Here is a 24,633-nt window from a genome sequence, read left to right as displayed (position 1 = left end):
AATATGAACAAGCTAATTATCACAGCAAATATAAATGCCAGAAGCAACAAATTACACCATCTGGAGTAAAATATTTCTTATATTTTGTTTTCTATTTATGCTTGTTTAATGAGGTGTGGATGAGCATTTGATTTTTCTGGTATGAATGTTTTGTTGCATTTGCAGTAGTGCTAGAAGAAACTGTATCAGTGTCAGAAATTTATTACCAAGTAACTGGTGCTATTGGAATTGTATTATAAATACTGATTTCATAGCTGATGGTTACACAATACTATATACTATATATGGATAACATATGGTTACACAATACTACTTTTATTTTTAATGTAAAACTAATGATGTTTGTTAAATAAAATTAATAATAGTCTCAATGATTTTTTGGCTTTCACCATATCATTTCTATTCTAAAAGTAACTTTTGAGCTAGTTTAATGTGACATCTGATGTAAGCTGCATGTGGAGCCCAGGTTTTATCTTGGTCTTGAAAAGGATAATTAAAATAAAGATTATAAGTATTTTTGATATTTGATATAGTAATTTTATACGGTTAGTTAAATAAGAAATCAAACATGAATATTTACTAAAGCAGTACTAACAAGTTCATATTTATTTTATATAATAAAATTATAATGTTAAAACACATGAATTTAGGTGATTATAAATTGAAAATATAATATATAGAGTACAGTATTTTGGAATACATATTCTGATGTAGCATGAAAAATACTTATATACTACTTCGTTTCCAGTTCAAAAAATTGTTTAAACCAGTGTTATCAATCATGTTCATGTTTCATAGGCAGCAACAAAATAATGTCAAAGGTTATGTATTATCACCAGCTACTGATTTGGACTCTAAATGCCTCTGAATTACAGTTACTACTTGTTTTTTTTTTATAGTACAGTAAGTATTTCTTGAAAGTATTGTTAATAAATAACCACTAAAGTAATTTTGTATTGTAATATTTTTTTAAATAATTTTTAGTTTTAATACAAATGAATAATAATAATATAAAATGTAGTAATGGATAGATCAAAGCTGGTTTGAAATGTTTAAAACCAGATTTTAAAATAAGAAGCACAAAATCAAGTGGATTACAGAATGTATTATTATTTTCATGGAATAACTTTGGGAAAAAAATTAAAACAAGGATGAATATCCCTGCATGATAGAGAAGCACTAGTGACAAAAAGAAAGAATAAAATTGGTAAAAAAGTCTATATTTTAGTATTTGCAATAAGCAGGTGTTCAAATAGTGTGAAGTGATAGTTTTGTGCTATACTCTATGTATTTTTCATCTTTGAGTAAATAAACTTGAGTCATCTCATTATGTTAAGAAATCTAAAAATAATTTCAGTTAAAAGCTGTTTCATGTAAACTTCAGTTACTTCATTTTTCAGGTTATTTTAATACAGTGCATTGAGAAAGTTGCTGTTCACTGGAATTACAGAAGTGTAATAATGAAACTTTCTTTATTATTACTTTGTATTTTTATTTCATTATCTTATAGAAACAAATATTACAATAACTGGAATAGTTTATAAAAGGTGTTGAAAATTACATCCTTCAACATCAATACAACACTGAACATATTTCAATTTATTTTCTAACACTTTAACCAGCTGATGTTCTTGAATGTCTTGTACTTATGCCGTTATTGTAGTTTTTAGTTTGTCAATTATATATGGCCTGTAACGATACAATACTTGTTTTGCTGCCACCCATAGAAAGTAATATGGGGGAGTCAGATCGGGTGATTGTGCAAGCCACAAATCTCTCTAAATAAATCTTTCACCAAAGACATTTTACAAAAATTTCTTTGACCTGTTAGTTGCATGCACTGTGGCACCACCTTATTGGAACCAAACGTGATTTTTTTCTACTATTTTTAACTTACTAATGAATTTGTTAAAACAGCACAATAATGATCACTATTAACGGTATTTAAATCAAAAAAATTTGACCCACTATCCGTATTCTGCTCACATCAACCCAGGCTAAACTTTTGCTTTGTATTATTCATGGGAGTTAATTGTCTACCAAAGTCGTGTATTTTGTGAATTAATATATACTTCCAGATAAAACCATGTTTCATCTGTAAAAAAAATAATGTCGAGGATACCTGTGGAATTTTGGTTTATAAAACATTTAAACTGTTAACAATAATCTAGTCCTTTGATATGATCTGTAGGTTTTAGTTCTTGAACACACATTTCTTTGTAGGGGAAAAGTTTCAGTTCTTTTCTTACAGCTTTATTTGCAATAGCAAGTCTTGATATCTTGCTGTTGCATTAACTTACGCATTGACTTTGACAGACGTTCGGCCATAGCATCCGAAATATCAAGCAGCTTCTGTTCATTTAGTTTAGGTGGTCATCCACTTCGATGAGCGTCTTCAATAGAGCCTGTTGCTTGAAAGTTTTTAATACGAATTTGAACTCCATTGTGGTGAGGAACAGGAGTAATTGGAAATCTTTCAGAAAACTTGTTTCACTAAATTAATATACTTGTCACCTTCACAAAAGACATGTTTAATGAGAAAAATTCATTCCTTAATCAAAAGAACCATTATGTTTCTTGCAACATCAGCTCAATTCTGATAAACAAAACAACATGAAATGAATTGAAGCACGTTCAAACGCAACTCAAAAAACAACTAACTTCTTGGTTTGTTACTGAGCAACAGTCAACGAACCCACTGGGCAACCAACTCAGCGCAAAAGAACAGAATGCATCACATAATTCTAAAGCACACTGCACAGCGAATTTCTGAATACACTGTATATTGTACCATTTAATTTTAAATCAAAATTTTTTTGTGTATTGTTAGGTAAATGAGTATTTGTAGAAAAAAAGAATTAAACTGTGTTAACTTCTCTACATATATTAAGATATAAAAATAAATCTTAAGCAGTTTATTATCGATTATAATTTCTGCTGTACCTACATCTTGTTTGGTAATCCCCAGAATTAATTTGAATGTGAATTCATTTCATTTAGACAGTCAACAAAGAAATTTGTCTGCAGTTGTTGTATTATACCCTGTACTCTTTTTGAGCACTGTTATAGATAGTGTTTCTTCATATTCTATTGATTCTATTGGCATTATCTCATATGACCTGAAATAATTCATATAATTCTTCTGAAAGTAGATTCCCACCTGCTTTTATTTGTTCTCCTGCAGTACAATATGGGTCTAGAGCTCAGATGTACTGTCATATAAAGACAAGTAGAATTTTGCAGGATGACTTATATATATATATATATATATATATATATATATATATATATATATATATATAAAACCATTTGCCAGGTTGAAATGTACAATTGTATTAATACTTGGTTGGAACATCTAATGTTTTTAGGTTGTTAGGATAATAAAATACTCTACAATTATATTGGCAATAGCCTCTTCTACTATATTAACTTCTATTCTCCTTTTTCTAATTACTTTCTTTGTAAATCTCTCTAAATTAATGAATATACAAAACTAAAATAAATACAAAATTAATATATTAGCTCTAAATAAGAGAGAGGGACTAGATTAATAAAAAAATTCTCCATAGAGTAAAAGGCAATAGAGTTAAAAATCATTCAAAAGTTCATTAGACATTTTTATTTGAAAAATATCTTCCATTCACTTGATGTCATCCTTTCTTCATAAAACTAGGTTTGGTGTGTTAGATTATAATATATTTAATACAATATTTGGTGATAAAAATAGAAGTTGTAGTAATAATAATAGTAGTGGTAGTAGTAGTAGTAATCATATAATTAAATATATATATATACCTACAAAGCAACTTGTCCTGACTGACTGATTCATCAACGCCCAGCAAAAACTATTTAAGCTAAATTGATGAGAATTTGTAAATATGTTCCTCTTATGGTGTAAGTGCACAATAAGGAAGGATTTTTTGAAATTCCAAGTTTAACAGATTAAAATGGGGTAACAATGAAATTTACTATTTTTTTATTTCTCGGTAACAAATTAAGATATTAGTTTGATTTTTGGTGTATGTAATCTTCATGTGAACATCTAATTACTAATCTCTAGATATTTTGAAATTCTGAGTTTAACGGGGTTAAACGGATTTATAATTTTTTTGAAACCCGACTATTTTTTTTAATCTCTCGGTAACAAACGAAAATATCATCTTCATTTTTGGTGTGTGTAACTTTCATGTAAATATCTAAAAAAACAATTTTTAGATTTTTCGAAATTCGACCTTGAAAGGGGTGAAGAAAGGTAAAAAAATTTGAACAGTGATTGCTAATTTTCCCCATTTCCGAGTACATTAAACGAGATATTCACTAGATTTATTCTTGGAAATATTATTCAGATAAATATTTAAAAACAATTTTCGGGTTTTTTTGAATTTCGATTTTTTGAGGGATGCAAGAGTGTACGGCGGCTCAACCAACACAAGCTCTGTTATTGTATGTGCGATGCGACTGGATATATCTGTCTTTGATTACTTGGCTAAAAAACATAAAATAAAAGCAATTAAAAGATTTAAAAAAAATGAGAATCGAAGTACGGTCACCCTCCTAGTGGTGTTTATCGGATAACGCTAAGAACCGGGCAAAGTACATTTTTACCTGTAAAACGTACGAGTAAACAGTTATATCTAATAAACTAAAATTTTTAAGATGGAGATGGACTGTTTTGAAATCCGCATTCTTAGATCACTCAAAATTTCGAGTCCTGCACTAATCATAGTATGCTCTGAAGAAATTATACGCTGATTGTTTTTTTTTTAATAAATTGAACAGGGTTTAATTTTTATTTATCATTATTATTCTCACAAGCAAGAGTTTAACGAACACAGCGGGATCCAAGGGGATGAGAGAGAGCCCTCTGGCTGGACGGGAAGGGAAAGCGAAACGAGCCATAACCGGCTAAATATCCCCTGAACGCGACGGGAAACGCAAATAACCATATAGCGCAGGCGAAGCCGTGACGCCCATAATAAAAATGTATTATTTAATTTGATGCATAAAATTTTGCATAGAATATTTAAATTTTAATGTAGAATTGTTACCTCATACCCATTGTAGGAGATGGTGAGTATCTTTTTCGATTTCTTTCTCATCTCATGTACTAGAATATAATTGGAAGGAATTTTCAACTACGACGGAAAATAATTGGGGTCACAACTATTCGAGCTATGATGAATATTTCGTTCAAATGTCCAAAGGTTCGACTTTTGGAGGATTGTGTGAGCCGGTAGATTATTTCCATTTATATTTTAGGTTTACAGCAATGAATTTCATACGACTTTCGGTAACGACGTTTACTCTATACTAAGGATGCGCTTCTCTGGTGATATATCCACATGGTCATTTTGAGGCATACGAATCCTTGCCGTTAACTGACCACCATTTTACAGCGTCATCTGCTACCAAGGCAAAATCTAGAAAACGACAAGCGAGATTCACAGATGCTACGCGAAAAAGCAGCTTATTCAGTCTTGCACAAAAAAAAAAAATGCAAATGTAGTTTATAAGGTAGTCTTGAAATAAAAATATCTCAACAGCACTTTTCAGTCCTATATTCTAAACCGGGCCGTATTAAGGACATTTATATTTAAGCGTTGGGCAACAATTCGTTGTTTATTGTATATTCCTTCTATATTTTTCATAAAAATCTTTATTAACCGTTTTATCAGGATTTAATGAAAATCTAAAAACAATATTCTTGATTAAATAATTTTTGTTTATAAATAAATAAATAAGTGTGCTATTAAAAAATATTGCTGGTGAAGGCGAATTGATATCGCGGGTGAATCTGCGACGGAGGAACGCTAGTATACGAGTATATGTATATATAAAACATGTTACTAGTGATTTATAATTAGCGCTCAGCAAAAAATACTGAAGATAATTTGATGAAAATTTGTGTACATGTTCTTCTTACATTGTAAATGCACACTAACAAAGGATTTAATCCTAAAAGTTAGGGTTGAGTCCAAAATTGTTCATGATACAAAAGTGATCTATATCGCACATGTATAGTCAATAGACGAAAGCAATTATACTACTTTATATGTTGACAGCTCTTTCAAAATTTTATTGAAATTATTTTTATAAAACAAATATCTAGATGAATAACACAGTCTAGTTAATTAAACATTTTATTTAAACAGTTGGTCTCTAAATTCATAAAAAATAATTATATTAAATAATAATTTTTGATGTTCTGTCAATTATGGTTCTGACAAAGTTAGCTAGAACTTAATGATGATCTAGAATTTATGATGATCAATCTATGAACAACATCTAAATTCATTTCGATATTTTTTGTGATCGCCAAAATAACTTTAAATTTGACTTGTCTGGACAAACTGTGCCATTATACTGTCACATGAATAATAGGCATACTTTATTGACTGAGCGAAATCCTGTACAAAATTGACCTTTTGACATTTCATCTGTTGATATATTTGGGGCGCAGTTACGGCCATAAGCATTTTTCGATTTTTATGAAATTTTTGATTAAGGTTACTTTCTATTAGCATGTGCAACGATTCTCTTGTAAAAATAAAATTTTTACGTTTGATCAAGCGTTGATCATTAAATTGAAGGACACTCTCTTCTGTTGACAGCGGATAAGAAGAGGTGCGGAGGAGGGTTAGTTTCCGTCATTTAGCCACCGCTGCTGAGAGTTATAAGCATGTGATCTTCCCACTGCTTCTGAGGTGATCATTGAATAAAGCGCTCCCTTTCTTGGACAGTGCTTTCAGGGCAATTGATTAGGTGGCGTTGTTTCTGCCTTCAATCATCGTACTGCGATTTACGTAGTGCTAGAATTTGGCTAAACCTTCTGCTATCATCAATTACGATTAATAATTCTATTTTCAACTATATTTTACAATTTTCTTAATTCATTTTCGTTGTAGAAAATCAGTTTGTTAAATTCATTAAAAAAAAAAAACAAAAAAAAAACAGGCAAGGTTCTTCATCGAACCGGTAAAAACAAAAAAATTCTACACTGATCCTAATTTGAGCCGTTAGTTTGTCGATATGACGTAGAAAGTTAGCCTTCCGTGGTAGGAAAGATAATTCTTAGCTGAATCAGTTGTATTTTAACGCCGACAGCTCTTCGAAATCAGACATCATTCTGTTTTTGGGGTCTAATTAAGAACATACTCTGATCTATGCATAGGTATACTGATTTTTCGAACGAGGGACGCAACTTTCGAATCAAGAAAACTGCTGTAGATATCAGGAGACTTCCGGAATACCGTACGAATTAATCTATTAACAACCATTGATAAAAATGAAAATAATTTCTTATTTTCTAGAAATAAATAAATACAAAAAATACTCCTAATCTAAAAGTAATTTAAAATAATTTTCTAATAAAATAATTAAAATTAAATAAAATAATTTATTTAGAAAAAAGATGTACTAAGTCTGATATTGAAACACCAAAAAGTTAAGAAAAAATATATATATAATTCCTAATTTTCCGGCTAAAAATTTATTACTCAATAACATTTACTTAATGATATCAAATTGTTTCCACCATGACAATGACACACATTTTCACTTAATACTTGTTAACAGCAAACGAAAATTATTAATGTGATACTCTAATCTGGGTAAAAATCACTCGAGGAAATACAGCAAAATGGTTGCACACTGCCTGTGGAGAGTTATAAGGACTTCTGGATGTTATTGTTTACCTTATTTCGGTAGTTCCTCTTTGTTGTTCATTTCGTCTGTTTCTCACGATCCACTCTTTTCTTTTACGTATACCCTCTTGTCTCATGGCGCTTCTATACGTTAATCACTACTGGATCCATGCCAAGTTACTGTATCTAGCACAGTGCTATAGTTAACAAAACTGGGTTTTGGAGAAAATATAAAATGTATCTTCTTGCCCTTCATACTTTCATCTGCATCATTTCTAGGAAGTACTATCATAAAAATTTATTGATGTATGGTAAGAATAAAATGCTAACAACTGAAGCTCTCGTAAAAGATATTGGGTACAGTTTCTCTGAATGTTTTTGAGATTTATTTGTAATAACTGTTAGATTCGGTGACGCTCAAAATCTAAAAAAATAAAATTTTGTCATTGTCAACACTGGAATACGTTACGTAAATGTTAACTATTTTTATGAAATGAAAAATTTTTGATTGAAATTTAATTCTTATGGGGTTGCTCACTCTGAAACTTCATAAAAATAAAAAATAACAGCTTAAATTTTGGTTTCTAGTTACCATTTTTAAACCGTTAAAATAAATAGATTTTGCATTGAAATGGTTTTTACTTCGTTGTACAAAGTATTGTAATCGCGAAAAATTTCGGTTTTTGGATTTTAACGGAAATACCCATTTTGACCATTCCTTAATCTATTTTGACTAGCTTCGGTGTGACGTCTTTACGTACGTTTGTATCTCGCATAACTCAAAAACGATTACCGTCGGATGTTGAAATTTTGGATTTAGAACTCTTGTAACATGTAGTTGTGTATCTCTCTTTTTGATTGCAATCGACTGAACCAAAAGTGTCCACAAAAGTCCAAAATCCAAAACATTTTGGATTTTTTAACTTTTTCTTAACATCAGTAATAAGCCCTCCATGAGAGCTCAACGATATACCATAAGTGGTACTTATTTTTACTGGTATCCGAGTTATAGCCAAATAAAATTTTAATTAATAAAATATTTGGATCTTAAAAGGGGAGGGCACGTCGGTTCGAATCAGACTTCATCTCCTTTTTTTTAAATTTAAATATATTGATTTATTAATAATTATTAACATCTAATTGTAAAAACTTTTATACGATATATAATAATTTAATAATAACAATAAAAAAAATGAAAAATATATAAGAAGTTATTAATGAAATAATATTTTATATACTTTTCATTAAAAAAAAAGTGTATATGTAATTTAATAGGCGTACAAGAAAGTCATTTGGTGTCCACATCAGATTATTTTGGAAAAACCTTTTTAGAATAAAGTATAGCTTAATCTTAGAATTACTATTAGAAAATACTTATTTTTATTAGAATATTATAAGAAACAATCCCCACCACTTTAAAAATCATCCTTCCATATTTCGAATAGGATGGAGAATAATTTCGTTATAACCAGCAGAATCAATTTATTGGGAAAATATTTCGCTCCATACAAAAATTTTAAAATAAGCTTTTGCTGTACATATTAGGCGAGTAGCATGAATCATTCTGTAATAAGTGGTAGTGTCTTGTTGAATGCCGCTTATGGAAGGCGGATGGTGTTGTTGCTTAGACTTATCTTGTTACTTTTATGAACAGAATAAATACTATATCTACTCTAGTCGAGTTACTACTGTTCATCAAAACAAGTTTTTTTTTTCTTTTTAGTTTTGGATCACCTTTCCTGTTCGTTAGATGCAAATCTTTTCCTCATATAAAAACGTTCGCTTCAGTTAATTTTATTACTATTTTTCATATCTTATACAAATTTGTTGTTTTTGTTATAATATTAACCTGTTTTAGTCAGTTAAAAGAATTTTGCTGACATTTCTTCTAGTCATTAATTTAAATTCATAAATTATTGGTGAGAAAATAAATAATTATATTCAAATAAAACCAATTTAATAACATTTAAAAAAAAAGGAAGTTCTCAGTTTGACCCGCATGCACTTTTTACCTGACTACGTACATAGGAATGTAATATATTTAATTGTTAGGTAGGTTTGATTGCCCCCAACTGTAGCTTCATAGACCCAATCAATTACAACCAACTTTTGGGTAGTAACAGGTCTTTGTTCTGCAAATAAAAGAGGTTATCTTAAATTGTCTTAACTAAAGAGGGAGGCACTACAATGGGGGACAAAATTAAAAGATTACGCTATTTTAAAATTTTAATGATTGCATTTCAAAAAACAATAAAACAAACGTTTTTTGTATTGTGATTTTTTTTTAGAAAAATCTTCTTTTTTTTTAATAAATTCTCAAGATGTAAGCGAAAAATGTGTTCAGCAAAATGAAGCAAGAGAGCATCTCGGATAACGCCCGCTTGCACGCTGTATGTTGTCGGTATGTGTTACATTGTATCGTCGTTAATATACAAATTTCTATTTAAATGGTACAACGTTTCTGAGAAACATAAAAACTTACACTAGTATCAATCTAGATAATTAATGTATTGAATGGTAAAGTTATGGAAACAAAAAAGCGCTAACTAAAATAATTATTACTAAACCAACAAAAAACCGACTACTAATTCTAGACATCTACCTAAAATAATTATGAAAAATGAACTAGGTACAGTTAAACAAGTTTTTCTTACAGGGATGTTTTCAGTATATAGTAAGTTAATCTGCGATCAGAAATTTAATATTACATTTTAAAATTTAAATGTATAAAATTTTATGTTGTAGTCGGGTGTCTGTGTAGGCTATATGAGATGGTGACTTTAATTGCTTCCACTTTGTTACGGCTAACAGGCATCCGAATATAACATAAAATGAAGAAATAATATTAAATTTCACATCGCTGACAAATTACTTCATGAATCCTGGCAAATGCCTGTAAGAAAAGAAAGAAAGACTAATTTAACTATTTTTTGTTCGTTTTTCATAATTATTTTAGGTAGGTGTGTACAATTAGTAGTCGGGTTTTCAAGAGTTTGTTAGAACTTCTTCGGTAAGTCTGCAGATAGCGAAGTCAACAAACTACGTTTACAGTCTAAACACGACCTAACCTAACAGTGAAATGAAAATGGGGAAAAAATAAATAAAATAGTCGTGAAAACATTATATTTCAGTTCAATTAGATTTGTAATAAAGAATACTTTAAAAAACAATACCTCGAATTTTGTTAGGCAACGTTTTTTTCCGTTTGATGAACCGGGGGACTCGAATATGTCATTTTATTCAACATTTTACGGTACTTTTACGAATCGCGCCGCTGGATAGCAGTACTTGATGGTACTAGGTAGCGTACAAAAACTTGATAATGTACTTGAAATAATAAAATTTAAAAGAAAATATACTGCAGCTTGTTTTAGAAGTAAATGCTCTTACGTAAATGAAAGTACTGAAGATGAAACACTTTCTTTAATCCCCGTCACTTCACAAAAAATAAATAAAAATATTAGTTTACAAGAGACTATACTAATTTTATTAAAAAAGAAATAAATAAAACAGAAATAGCTATCTCCAAGAACTAGATCTGCCTGCCCCGAAGATCCTTGAAAAGGGAATAATAGGATGCGGCGCCCCTTGGTTACGCGCGTCTCCAGAGATCGTATACTTACAATCTGGAAGTCGTAAACGGGATACAGGTTTCCAGTCTGCTAGAGACCAATTTAACAACATGGCTAAGAAGTACAATGGGTACGCTCTCATCTACACAGACGGCTCTGTCTCGGCCGACGAATGTGGCTGTTCTATTGCACTCCCTGACAACAAGATGTTATATAAACTTAATGCCTGTTATTCTGTGTTCTTTTGTGAGGCCTTTGCAATTTATTCCGTCTTGAAAGTTATCGAAACCCGTAGCGATGACAGCTTTCTAGTAATTACCGACTCTAGGAGTGTACTTGAGAGCTTTAGCTGCAAACTTTCTGAATCCATCGTCCAGATTATTCATTATATCCTTTCAAGGATAAATAACACTGTGGTACTGTTACGGTTTTTTGCCCACTGTGGCATCCATCCAAGGGAAGCAATTTTAGGCCTCAGATTAATAGTAGAAGGAAGATTAAAGAAAAACAAACCAACATACTTGGCGTTTATAGACCTAGAAAAGGCATTCGATAACGTAGACTGGAATAAAATGTTCAGCATTTTAAAAAAATTAGGGTTCAAATACAGAGATAGAAGAACAATTGCTAACATGTACAGGAACCAAACAGCAACAGTAGCAATTGAAGAACATAAGAAAGAAGCCATAATAAGAAAGGGAGTCCGACAAGGATGTTCTCTATCTCCGTTACTTTTTAATCTTTACATGGAACTAGCAGTTAATGATGTTAAAGAACAATTTAGATTCGGAGTAACAGTACAAGGTGAAAAGATAAAGATGCTACGATTTGCTGATGATATAGTAATTCTAGCCAAGAATAAAAAGGATTTAGAAGAAACAATGAACGGCATAGATGAAGTCCTACGCAAGAACTATCGCATGAAAATAAACAAGAACAAAACAAAAGTAATGAAATGTAGTAGAAATAACAAAGATGGACCGCTGAATGTGAAAATAGGAGGAGAAAAGATTATGGAGGTAGAAGAATTTTGTTATTTGGGAAGTAGAATTACTAAAGATGGACGAAGCAGGAGCGATATAAAATGCCGAATAGCACAAGCTAAACGAGCCTTCAGTAAGAAATATAAGTTGTTTACATCAAAAATTAATTTAAATGTCAGGAAAAGATTTTTGAAAGTGTATGTTTGGAGTGTCGCTTTATATGGAAGTGAAACTTGGACGATCGGAGTATCTGAGAAGAAAAGGTTAGAAGCTTTTGAAATGTGGTGCTATAGGAGAATGTTAAAAATCAGATGGGTGGATAAAGTGACAAATGAGGAGGTATTGCGGCAAATAGATGAAGAAAGAAGCATTTGGAAAAATGTAGTTAAAAGAAGAGACAGGCTTATAGGCCACATACTAAGGCATCCTGGAATAGTCGCTTTAATTTTGGAAGGACAGGTAGAAGGGAAAAATTGTGTAGGCAGGCCACGTTTGGAATATGTAAAACAAATTGTTAGGGATGTAGGATGTAGACGGTATACTGAAATGAAACGACTAGCACTAGGTAGGGAATCTTGGAGAGCTGCATCAAATCAGTCAAATGACTGAAGACAAAAAAAAAAAAAAAAAGTGGCATCCTCGGAACGAACGGGCCGATGAGGCAGCCAAGAGAGCTGCAATAAGTGGCATCCGAGTACAATCGACAAGTGAGAGAGACTTCATGAGATCAGTCCGTGTAAAATTGTGGTTTTGGCGCTGAGTCCTTCCACGGCATTACATAACATCCGGGAGAATGTGCTCGAGAAACCTATTTCCCCGAGCAACAGAAGGACCAAGTCATCTTAACTCGGCTAAGGATTGGACACACCAGGCTTACCCACGATCATCTACTTGGCTTTCCTCAGAAGATCTGTGAGGCTTGCAAGGCCAAATGGTCCGTGCATCAGCTGCTGTTTGATTGCCCAATCTTTGGAACCATCCGACAAAACTTAGACTTGGTTTCGGATATGAAATTTCTATTAAACCAGAACGAAGGTGTAAAACGTCTGCTGCGGTTCCTCTTCTACAGTGCAATGAATACGATTTAGTTATTTTTGTGTGATTTATGTATTTTATTTTGTATTTATTGTTGTTACTTGTATATGTTTATTCTTTATTGTTCCTGTTTTTTTATTGTGTATTTTTACTGTTTATGATTTTTGTTGTTTTATATAATACTACATGATAGTGTTACTTTAGTCGCTAATGACTATAATTGTTGATGCGACTGTAAATAAAAGCATTAAAAAAAAAAACAGAAATAAATTCGATTGGTAAAATCAAATTTAACGATAAAAATCGATGGTTACACTTAGAAAGTAATTAGTGCAATATTACATCACGGATCTTCGATTTGTGAAAGTCATACTAGTATTATTAAAAAAGAATAAATATGGTATGAAGCGAATGATATGACTATCAACAAAAAAAATTGGCCGTGAAATTCAACTTGTTTGTTCTAGAAAGGCAATAAATTTTAATAATAAATACGTAAGATAGCAATCACAAAAAAAAGAGTAATCTAACAATACGCAGTGATATTAAAAAAAAAAAAAAAAATACAATAAATTGTAAATCGTACGGTAAGTCACGCAGATATCATTTCTTCCGCTCAAAAAAACAAAAATTTCTGTAATATAAAAAAACTGTTTTTAACAAAACGATACTGATATTAAAAAAGGTAAGACACTCAGTGATTATCAAAATCTATTATTAATTTAGAATTTTGTTTAAAATAAAATATCATGTTAAATATATGTAATGGACATTAGATATATGTACTGTACGCAAAATTTTAAGAATTCAAAATATTTATGAATTACAATCGGGCTGTAATTCCTAATGATATTTCTATGTAATTTATGATGTGTTAGATTTTTAAACGGTATGAATACTGAAAATTATCAATGTAATTTTTTCAAAATCCAAATTTATTCTGCCGCCATTTTGGGTATAGACATCTTAGCATCCTTTTATTTACACCAATTTTTGTCTTAAAGAGACCTTTAAAATGATGTATAACACAAAGGGCGTTACCATTTAAAATATTTGAGTTATAACTCCTGAGCCACCCCCCATCAAGGGGCTGAAATTCTAATTCTCATAAAATAGTTGACCGATACTTTATCCTGAAAGTTACAGTATTCTATATGGAACGGTTTTAAAATAGTTCGAACGGGGTTTTCATACTTTTGACTCCCTCTGTGTTTCTACGAGTACTTTCCCGTCTAGGTAGCGCCATTGCACAGCTGTAGTTCTAGAAGGAAAAGTATTGTAATCGGTCTGATTTGGGTATATGTGATTTTCATCGGATCTTTACGTTTTGACACCTAACAAACTTAAAAAATTCAAAAATCGGATGGTAATTTTCCGGGTATTCGTATGTATGTTTGTCTTCGGTGTTTTGTGTCACCTTGAATCACCTTACATTTCCAGAACTACTAGACCGATTTTGACCAGACTTAGTCACATTACTTCTATATATATATGCCATTACATTTTCAACTTAAAAGGTCAAGGGGGTGAGACTGCAGAGCAAGGTCACCCACAATATCTTGAGATTTCTTGAGTAAGATGCCTAGGTAAGTTCTTCTTAGGCACATTTGTTAACAATTAAAAAATAACAATATCTGCAAAAAAACATTTTGCAAAATCGCAGCCCCACCCCAAAAAATGCTTTAAACTACCGCTATGTTATGAAGTCACAGGCGAGCGGTAGAATTAAATAAATGAATAATATTTAAAGTGTAAAAAAAGTAACTAAGTCTTAATGGGACCCGAACTAGATCGCCCGGTTGACTCGGTAACTAGTGCAAAAAGCCTCGCGGCTACACCAGTCTGCCGATCGTACAAGCAAATTTGTTCTATGCAACTTTTGAAATTACATTAGTTTACTTAGTGCTGACCGTCGTCTCTAGTACCAGCACAACCGGGCGAATTAAATACAGTATAAGTGTGCGCTTTAGTTATAATCATTGAATTAAATAAACGAAAAAATTTTATATCTAAACAGAATGATAAATATTTTAAATGAAGTTGTTTAAGCTATGCATCAGAAACAACCCACAGTTCTAGGACTTTCCGGAACGTAACTTTAGCCGCGTGACGGGAAAGACCCACAACTCTTGCCAACCTTTTTTCATACCTTTAGTTTATTCGCATATTAATACGCGTAAAAAAAAAAATTATCAAAAGCGTATTAAAAAAAAATTGCTATATTTACTTTTTGGATTTGTCTTTAACTAAATTCTTCACAACGGTTTCTTGATGTTTCGTATAATATTTTGAATGTTAGAAGATTTCAATAATAAATTATTAAGCAATAACAATTGAACTTTAAATTTTAATCTCAATTACAAAAAAAAAGTATTTTAAGATCGACTATTTGAACATGAAATCTTTCCTTTATACTCTTATACTGATGTTATTTCAAATAAATTTATCAACAAACTTCACTGACAAAGTAAAAAGAACAATCGAAAAATGTTGAATAGAGAAAATAATACAGAATAGTAAATAATAAAGAATAATAAAGAAAAAAAAAATCTGATGTGGAATCTACATGACGTCCTTGTATGTCTGTTAAATTATATACACATTTTTTAAAAATGAAATGTTCATAAAATTTTATTTCATTAATAACTTTGATATTTTTTCATATATATATATTTTTTTATTGAATTATTATTTATTATACATTTTTTTTACAATCGAAGGTTAATAATTATTAATAAATCAATATATTTAAATTAAAAAAAAAAAAAATATTTAAAATTAAAATATATATATAAAAAGGAGATGAAGTCGGATTCGAATCGATGTGTCTCTCCTTGTAAGATCCAAATATTTCATTCATTAAAATTTTATTTGGCTCTAACTTTGGAATCAATTCAAATAAGTACAACTTATGATATATCGTTGAAAAGCTCTCAATGAGGACTTATTACTGCAGTTAAAAAAGTCCAAAATCCAAATTTTTTTGATTTTGGGTTTTTGTGGACACTTTTGGTTCAGTCGATTGCAATCAAAAGGGGATGTGCAAAACTAGATGTTACAACAGTCCTAAATCCAAAATTTCAACATCCTCGGCTAATCGTTTTTGAGTTGCGAGATACATACGGTCATACGTCACGCCGAAACTTGTCAAAATGGATTCAGGGATGGTCAAATTGGATATTTCCGTTGAAATCTGAAAACCGAAATATTTTGCGATTATAATACTTCCTTTATTTCGTACAAAGAAGTACTACATACTTACGAATCGCCTCGTAATTTTTTTTAAATCAGTAGGAAAATAAATTTTATCAATATAGAGATTATATTATTATTAATATAATTTTAATATCGTCTCATTAAAGTTAATTTAACATTTAATTTTCAAAATTTTTTCTAAATTTTGATTTTAAGAAATCAGCGCCAAATTACTGTAGTCATACAACTGCAACTTAATCTTTAACTTGACACCGACTTCAAAAGGTTGCAATTTAAGGTACACTTGAAAAAACAAGGATTGTTCTACAATTTTTAGTGCCTTTTTTTGTAAAAACTGTTTAAAAAGTTTATTTCATTAAAATAAATATGATATGCTTAAATTAGAAATTGCCTAAAATGAAAAAAAAAAAAACGGTACATATTAAAATAAATTAAAAAATTTTTGTATTTAAAAAAAAAAGTAAATGCGGAGAAAAGTTTCAAATGATTTTAACTGAATATGAGATAACGCGCTCTGGTAAACTAGATTAAGCATTATTTTTAGTTTTTTTTTATTAACTTTTTTTGTATATTCGTGCGAAAATACTTTAAAGTCTTAAAATACTTAAATACATTAAGTTAACAGATGTTTGTTTCATTATACTGAAGCGATCCGATACTAACCTAATGATGACAAAAAATGTACGAAACATATTTTTGAGTTTTTTATGTAGAAAATTCTTCATCTGAAAAATTTTCACCTCAAGCTATTTGGAAAAATTTGTTACATTAATACCAGAAAACCTTCTCTTCAAAATAAAAAAAAATTAATCTTCAATATGAATTCTACTGGATGAATTGAGTAAGATACGAAACACTATTAAGAATACTATATAAAAGTAAATTGTGATACGTTTTGTTCATCACATCTCTTTCATTGATATCTAATTTATAAATGGTTTGCAAAAACACATTAGCTCGACATAAAATATGTTTAGGAATAGAGTAGAAAATATTTTATATTGAAATATAAAAGAAACTTCATGCAGTAGGAAAACGATCGAACGAAAATTTAAGCTTGACAGAATGTGATTTGATTTCATTTTTTGCTTAAAGTTGAAGATAGAATTGTCCAAAGAGTTCCATGTAGATAAAACCATACTTGTTCCTGCACTGATAAATGTAATTTTTGTTTGCTAACATGCGATACATGATTTTAATCTGTTTTTTATGCTGAAAAAGAATATGAAATCAGAATCATTAAAATCATGCGATACATGATTTTAATCTGTTTTTTATGCTGAAAAAGAATATGAAATCAGAATCTTTCTATCACCCACCATTTTTGAAAAAATTTTAAATTCTAATTAAAGGATTTTTTTTTCATTTTTCAACGTAGCATTTTAAGCTTCTGTATTGTATTTCGTTAGCTCATTTTTTACTGTTTAACTTTGTTAACATAATTTGTAAGCTATAAATAAACAATACTAGTCAAAAAATTAAGCCATATCATTGTCACATATTATGACATATCTAATACTGAAGAGTGAGCCTTCATGGACAGGATTAATCAAATCTGTGCAGGTCAGAACATGTAGCTGAAATCACAGCTGTGTTGTTTGTATGAAGCACTGGATTTAGGAATGAATTAATTTTGTTCAGTCTTATTGCTGTCTTAAGTTTGTTAATAGTGCAATGTCATAATGCCTCGAAACTGTGTAAATGTTGTGGATGCCTTTTGTTATGTATGTGGTGAGTTTACCGTAAAATCAAATAGAAAAAACATTACATCTTTAATTAAAAAAGCTATCATTTGTATTTTCAGTATAAAATCGGTAATCAGGATAAGACCCGTGGGCTCGTGATATAATATGCACTAATTGTTCTGTATATTTAAGAGGATGGTTGAAAGGTACACGAAAGGCTTTACCATTTGGTATGCCTATGGTTTGGCGTGAACCAAAGGATCATGTAACCGATTATTACTTTTGTTGAACAAGTGTGCCTGGAATTTCTAAAAAGTCTAAAAATACTGTAAAATATGCTTCATTGCAATCTGCAGTCAGGCCTGTACCTCACAGTGAAATTATTCCAGTTTCTGAGCCAGCTGTGAATGTATGTTTCGAAAGCAGGGATGAAGAATCAGGTAGTACTGAAGAAGACAACAATGATTTCGATTTTGAATTATTTTCCAATAAGCCACATCTTATATCACAAGGTGAATTAAATGACTCGGTTAGGGATTTAAATTTATCAAAAAATTAAGCTGAACTATTAGGACCAAGACTGAAAGGTTAGAATTTACTTCAAAAAAGTACAAAAATCTCGAGCTTTCGAAGCAGACAAGAAAGACTTTCTCAGTACTTTATTAATGAAAATATTTTGGTTTATTGCCCATATTTATGAGCTTATGTTCCACTTAGGACAAGTTCATAAACCTGAGGACTGGCGGCTTTTTATAGATTCGTCCAAGTGTATTTTAAAAGTGGTTCTACTCCACAACAGTAACAAATATCCTTCGATACCAATCGCTTATGGTATTAATTTGAAAGAGACATACGATGTGATGAAAGACGTTCTTGAAAAAATAAATTAAAAAAAAAACATAGCTGGAACATATGTGGTGATTTGAAAGTTATAGCTATATTGTTAGACTATACTAAGTACACGTGTTTTCTTTGCGAATGGGACATCCGAGCTAGGGATAAACATTATGTTACAAAAGAGTGGACGAAACGAGACAACTTAATTCCAAATGGGAAAAATGTTATTTATGAGCCCTTAGATGAAACCCAAAAAATACTTTTACCCCTTCTCCATATCAAGCTAGGACTAATGAAAAATTTTGTAAAAGCAATGAAGGATCGTCCTAGATTTTTGTACATCAGGCAGAAATTTCTGAATGTAAGTGAAGGAAAAATTAAAGAAGGAATATTTGTTAGTCCTTAAATAAGAGAGTTGGTCAAAGATGATGTATTTAACTCAATGTTAAATAATGTAGAAAGTGCAACTTGGGCTTCATTTAAAGACGTTTGTTAACATTTTCTCGACAAATAAAAATCCGACAATTACCACGACATTGTTAATCAACTTCTTACTTCATACAAAGCTATGGGATATAACATTTCTGAAAATACATTTCCTCCACTAACATCTGGGATTTTTTTCGGACAACCTCTGAGACCTACGTGACGAACACGGTGAAAGTTTCCAAGACATTTCGGTGATGGAAAGCCGCTATAAAGGGAAATAGAATACTTACATGCTAGCCGATTACTGTTGGAGATTAATTCGGGATGTGCTTGAGACTATTTATAAAAGAAAAACATCAGCGAAATCATTGTAACACAGGTATGGCCATGCAAAATTTTATACATTTTAACTATATTTTCGCTTCATTTTTTTCAAGCATAATTTATTTACAACTAAGGGTGATAGAAAAATTGTATTTACAGATCTGTAACGTAGGCAAAAAATAAATTCAAGAAATGGTATCACACTTAGAGAAACATAAAAAACATTTTTTTTGTCTATCTGAGAAATCTTTTTTTTTAAAAAAGAATGATCACTAATCTATATATATATATATATATATATATATATATATATATATATATATATATATATATATATATATATATATATATAAACGGAGTTGATTTCTTTGAAATGCAGAATTAAGGACCCCGTAGGTATACAAAAACATCTAATTGTCGGTCAAAAGTTTCTATTTATTGCAAGGGTGGTTTTCTGTTTTTCTTTTATTCTCTTGATTATTCGGTTGTACGGTTATCCGTACATTATCTTATTCCGAAATTCAGTTATATCTACGAGACGGTAAGACCAATTCTAAAAATTCAAACGGCTTATTTTTTACCATATGCTAACGTTTGAAAAAAAAAAGTACTCTGGATCATTCGGTTGTCCGTTATTTTTCCGAAATTTACTTGCATCTCCGGAACGGTGTCACCAATTTTAAAAATTCAGTCAGCGTATTTGCTAGCAGTACAAGTAAAGGACTAACGTTAAAATTATGAAATATAAATAAGAAATCGAAATGAATAATTTTTTCGTAATACACAGTTATTTTTGACGCGCAAAAATGAATCGTATCTTGAAAAAATTTTCAAGATTATAAAAACAGCGCACATTTGGCTGTATCTCATTGGTTGTGTGGAAAACAGTTACAATTATTTTGTAAACTTTTTGTGAATTTTATAATTAAAGTTAAAGTTATGTATTGTTACACGATTACAATAAATAAATCAGTTTTCAAAAACTGAATTTCCTTTTACGCCCTAAAGAGCAAAGCGAAGCAATGCCTGGCTGTGAAGCTGGGCTGAGCAGCTAGTACATATATATATATATATATATATTTATTAATTTCACTAATTATTAATTTTACGACGTTTCGATTTTTTAATTCAATTTTCATCGGACATCTCAATATTTAGTGAAAATAAATATTAACCATACTACACATAATTAATCAATAAATCCATTACAATAATACAACAATCACAAACTGATAATATCATACTAATAGTCATTTTAATGAAATTTAGAACACATTCCTGCTAATTTTAACTTAATTAAGTTACATATATTTATGTGTGTGCATTTATTACAGAATATTGCCGCGTCAGGACAACGTCTGTCGGGTCCGCTAGTATATATATATATATATATATATATATATACGGATCGAATAAGAACTTCTCCTTTTTTTAAAAGTAATTGCAAAACAGGTTCACTGTGTAACTTGAACTAAAATTTTATATATATCTTTTCCTTATACAGTTTACATCCACTGCAATAAGTCCCTTCTCTGTTTTTGTAACATTATGTAAACTTAACATTAAATTATATTCAATATTAAAAGTTATAAAATGTTTTAAAAAAAGTATTAAATATTTTGACAGATGAATGAGCTTAGGTAAAAATTTCACTAAACTTTTGGTGCTGTTTTCTCAAGGAGCCGTCTGATGGACATTTGCATCCGTTTCTGTTTCCTGTGGTGACACTGATTCATATTTATAAATTAGCCTACTAATGAATCAACAAGGAAAAACTATAACAGTTGATATAAATGTATGATATACTATTAAATGAGTAATTTTATTTTTCCTGGTGTAATAAAATATATTCTATTTAAAAATGCAAAAGTTTAAAAATATTTTAATATAAATTGTTTGCATAACACGGATATTAAAAGAATGTATAATGTTTATTTTAAAAATAGAATAAAACTAATACAGTTGTGGAAGATTTATAGTTTTTATTTATAAGAAAAATTCATAGAACCCTTTTTGTCATAGTATTTTATCATTTACATCTGATTTCTTTTATTAATAATTCCGTAAATTTTTATTGGTGAATCCCCAGTATTATAAAAATAATACTAATAACAATCCAACAATCGACTTGCTTTTCATTATCATTCAACAGCATTCTTGTGAAAAAGCGTTAATTTATAATAAATATAACATTTTAACTAACCATAAAAGAAAAAAAAAACGGTTAAATGTAGAGAGAAGGTAGATTCTTTCAGTTGTTCTTACATTATTACAGGTGTTACCAGGAAAACAGTGACTATGTGTATCTTCTATGGTTGTCGGGGGGAATATATGAAGGTCACCAACAAATTAAAAAGACCCGGTCTCTGGTGAACTCGTAGTGGGGCATTAGTTAGCTACTGAGTGTATAACGCTTCGGCCACATACTTTATTTGCATGAGGTGAGCATATTTATATTTTTATTCCTTGCTGAGAGTTAAAAAAGATTCTGTATTCATTTTTTTAAAATTGTTTAAGTATTGTTAAATATAAACATTATGAAAAAAACATTATCTACAATAATTAATCAACTTATTTTCTACAAATTCACTTATTACGTACACGAATTAATTTCATTATAAATATAATAATTTATTTTTTCAAGCATTTTACATTTTTCCATATTTCATAAATTAACAACTTTTATGATTCTAAGGAAAATTAAAAAGTTTCAATAGTTTATGAATGACATAAAAACAAAAATTATTATTTTTCTTTAAAAATTACTTAATTTTGTTCATTTTTTATTAATTTAATTAATGAAATGATAATTTCGAAGATATCACCAAAGGTAAATAAAAAAAATTACTTTTTCCTTAAAATCAAAAAAATATTTTCCCGACATTCATCTCGGGAAAATCTGCTTTTTTATCTTTATCTTAGCTAGAAAAACTAAAAAATAATTTATATCGGTTAAAATATCGTAATTAATAATAATAATAATAATAATAATAATAATAATAATAATAATAATAAAAATATCTATCTTTATTTTTAATTAAAGAATTCTAATGTGCACACTACATGAATTCTTTGTACACCTATTACATTTATATACACATTTTTAAATGTACATAGAATTTTATTTCACTAATAACTTCTAATTTTTTCATATTTTTTTATTATTATCATTGAATTATTATTTACTGTAAAAATCGTTTTATAATTAATTACATGTTAATAATTATTAATAAATCAAGGTACTAAAATTAAAAAAAAAAGTTAAAAAAAAAAGGAGATGAAGTCTGATTCGAACCGATGTGCCATCCCCTGGATTTTTGGCTTTTTTTTTGACATTTTTGGTCCAGTTGATTGCAATCAGAAGGGAAGGTACACAATTAGATGTTACAGCAGTCTTAAATCCAAAATTTCAACATGCTACGGGTAATCGTTTTTGAGTTATACGAGATATATACGTACTTACAGACGTTACGGCGAAACTAGTCAAATGAATTCAGGATTCATACTTGGGTATTTCCGTTGAAATCTGAAAACCGAAATTTTTCGCTGTCACAATACTTCCTTTACTTCGTGCAAGGAAGTAAAATAAATTATTTTTATTTTATTAAAAATTAATTAAATGGATCATATATGATGTGTTTTCTACATTTATATTGCTTTACTTTTTATTCTTCTATAATTAAAAAAAATACAGAAACTAACGTTGGGTCAGCTTGTTTTATATATATATAAAATAAGGGTCATATCATTATCGTATCATCATCACTGGCAACAGAAGATCATAAATGAAAAACATATACGGATGATAAAATTGCATTTATAGACACACTTTTATGCGGGAAGAAGTACATGATACGTGACATCGAAAAAGGTGTGAGCGCTCCTTTAAGTCGATGCGCAAAACTCTATTTAAACTAAACAAAAAGAAAAATAATAATATTATTATTATTAATATTTATTTTCACTTTCTTGTACGAAGTAAAAGGAAGTAATGTGATCGCAAAAAATTTCAGTTTTTAGATTTCAACGGAAATATCCAACTTGACCATCCCTGAATCCATTTCGACTAGTTTCGGCGTGACGTCTGTAAGTATGTACGTATCTCGCATAACTCAAAAAGATTAGCCGTAGGATGTTGAAATTTTAGATTTAGGACTGTTATAACATCTAGTTTTGCACCTCCCCTTTTGGTTGCAATCGACTGAAACAAAAGTGCCCAAAAAGTTCCAAATCACCAAAAAATTGGATTTTGGACTTTTTCTTAATGAGGGGTAATTAGCTCTCATTGAGAGAATTTCAACGATACATCATAAGTGGTATTTATTTTCATTGGTTCCAGAGTTATAGCAAAATAAAATTTTAATTAATGAAATATTTGGATCTTACAAGGTAAGGCACGTCGGTTCGAATCAGACTTCATTTTTCCTCAGGTGTGCGTCCACCATTCTGAGGATGTATCGAGATACATGGAACGAATGCTTCAGGGCCTGAATCATATCGCTCCACCGTGCAGAGTTGAAAGGTTTTTCATGTCCAACGTAATGAGAAGGACCACACGGCGCGTAAAATGATTGTGGTCCTCTGTTCACCGCACTGCCTCAACAACCTCTTGAACTGCATCTACGGGTCGACCGATCATACCGGAAACCGTACTGGTTGGGTGACAGGCCACCTGCCTGTTTAATCGATGCAACCAGTCTTTTCTTTAACAACTTCTCCAATACCTTCCCAGCTGCGTCAAGCATACACACTGGGCAGTAGGAGGACGGCGACTCTGGGTCTCCTTTGCCCTTGGGAATCTGCGCAAGACGCGCGGTCTTCCATCTGCTGGAACTAAAAGCCCCAGCCTCTAGAAATTCATTATACATGTCTAGAAGCAGGCGGGGCCTGCAGCGTCCCACCAGGTTGA

General features: G+C 30.3%; 1 protein-coding gene across 2 annotated transcripts in view; it reads left to right on the top strand.

The window, feature by feature from the left end:
* The first annotated feature begins 843 nt into the window (after positions 1 to 843).
* LOC142324969 (venom protease-like) overlaps positions 844 to 24,633 on the top strand; it is an 88,042-nt gene continuing 64,252 nt past the window's right edge. The window contains exon 1 of one of the 2 annotated variants that reach the window (XM_075366146.1): positions 844 to 903. In XM_075366146.1, coding sequence (XP_075222261.1) covers positions 859 to 903 — 45 coding nt within the window. In that variant the 5' untranslated portion in view covers positions 844 to 858. Of the gene's footprint in view, positions 904 to 22,010; positions 22,166 to 24,633 lie in introns of those variants that run through there. The other variant, XM_075366147.1, reaches the window with a different exon arrangement.

The sequence above is a fragment of the Lycorma delicatula genome, chromosome 5 (genome assembly GCF_047948215.1).
Source record: "Lycorma delicatula isolate Av1 chromosome 5, ASM4794821v1, whole genome shotgun sequence".
In the NCBI taxonomy this organism is placed as follows: domain Eukaryota; kingdom Metazoa; phylum Arthropoda; class Insecta; order Hemiptera; family Fulgoridae; genus Lycorma; species Lycorma delicatula.
This window is presented reverse-complemented; position numbering and strand designations above follow the sequence as displayed.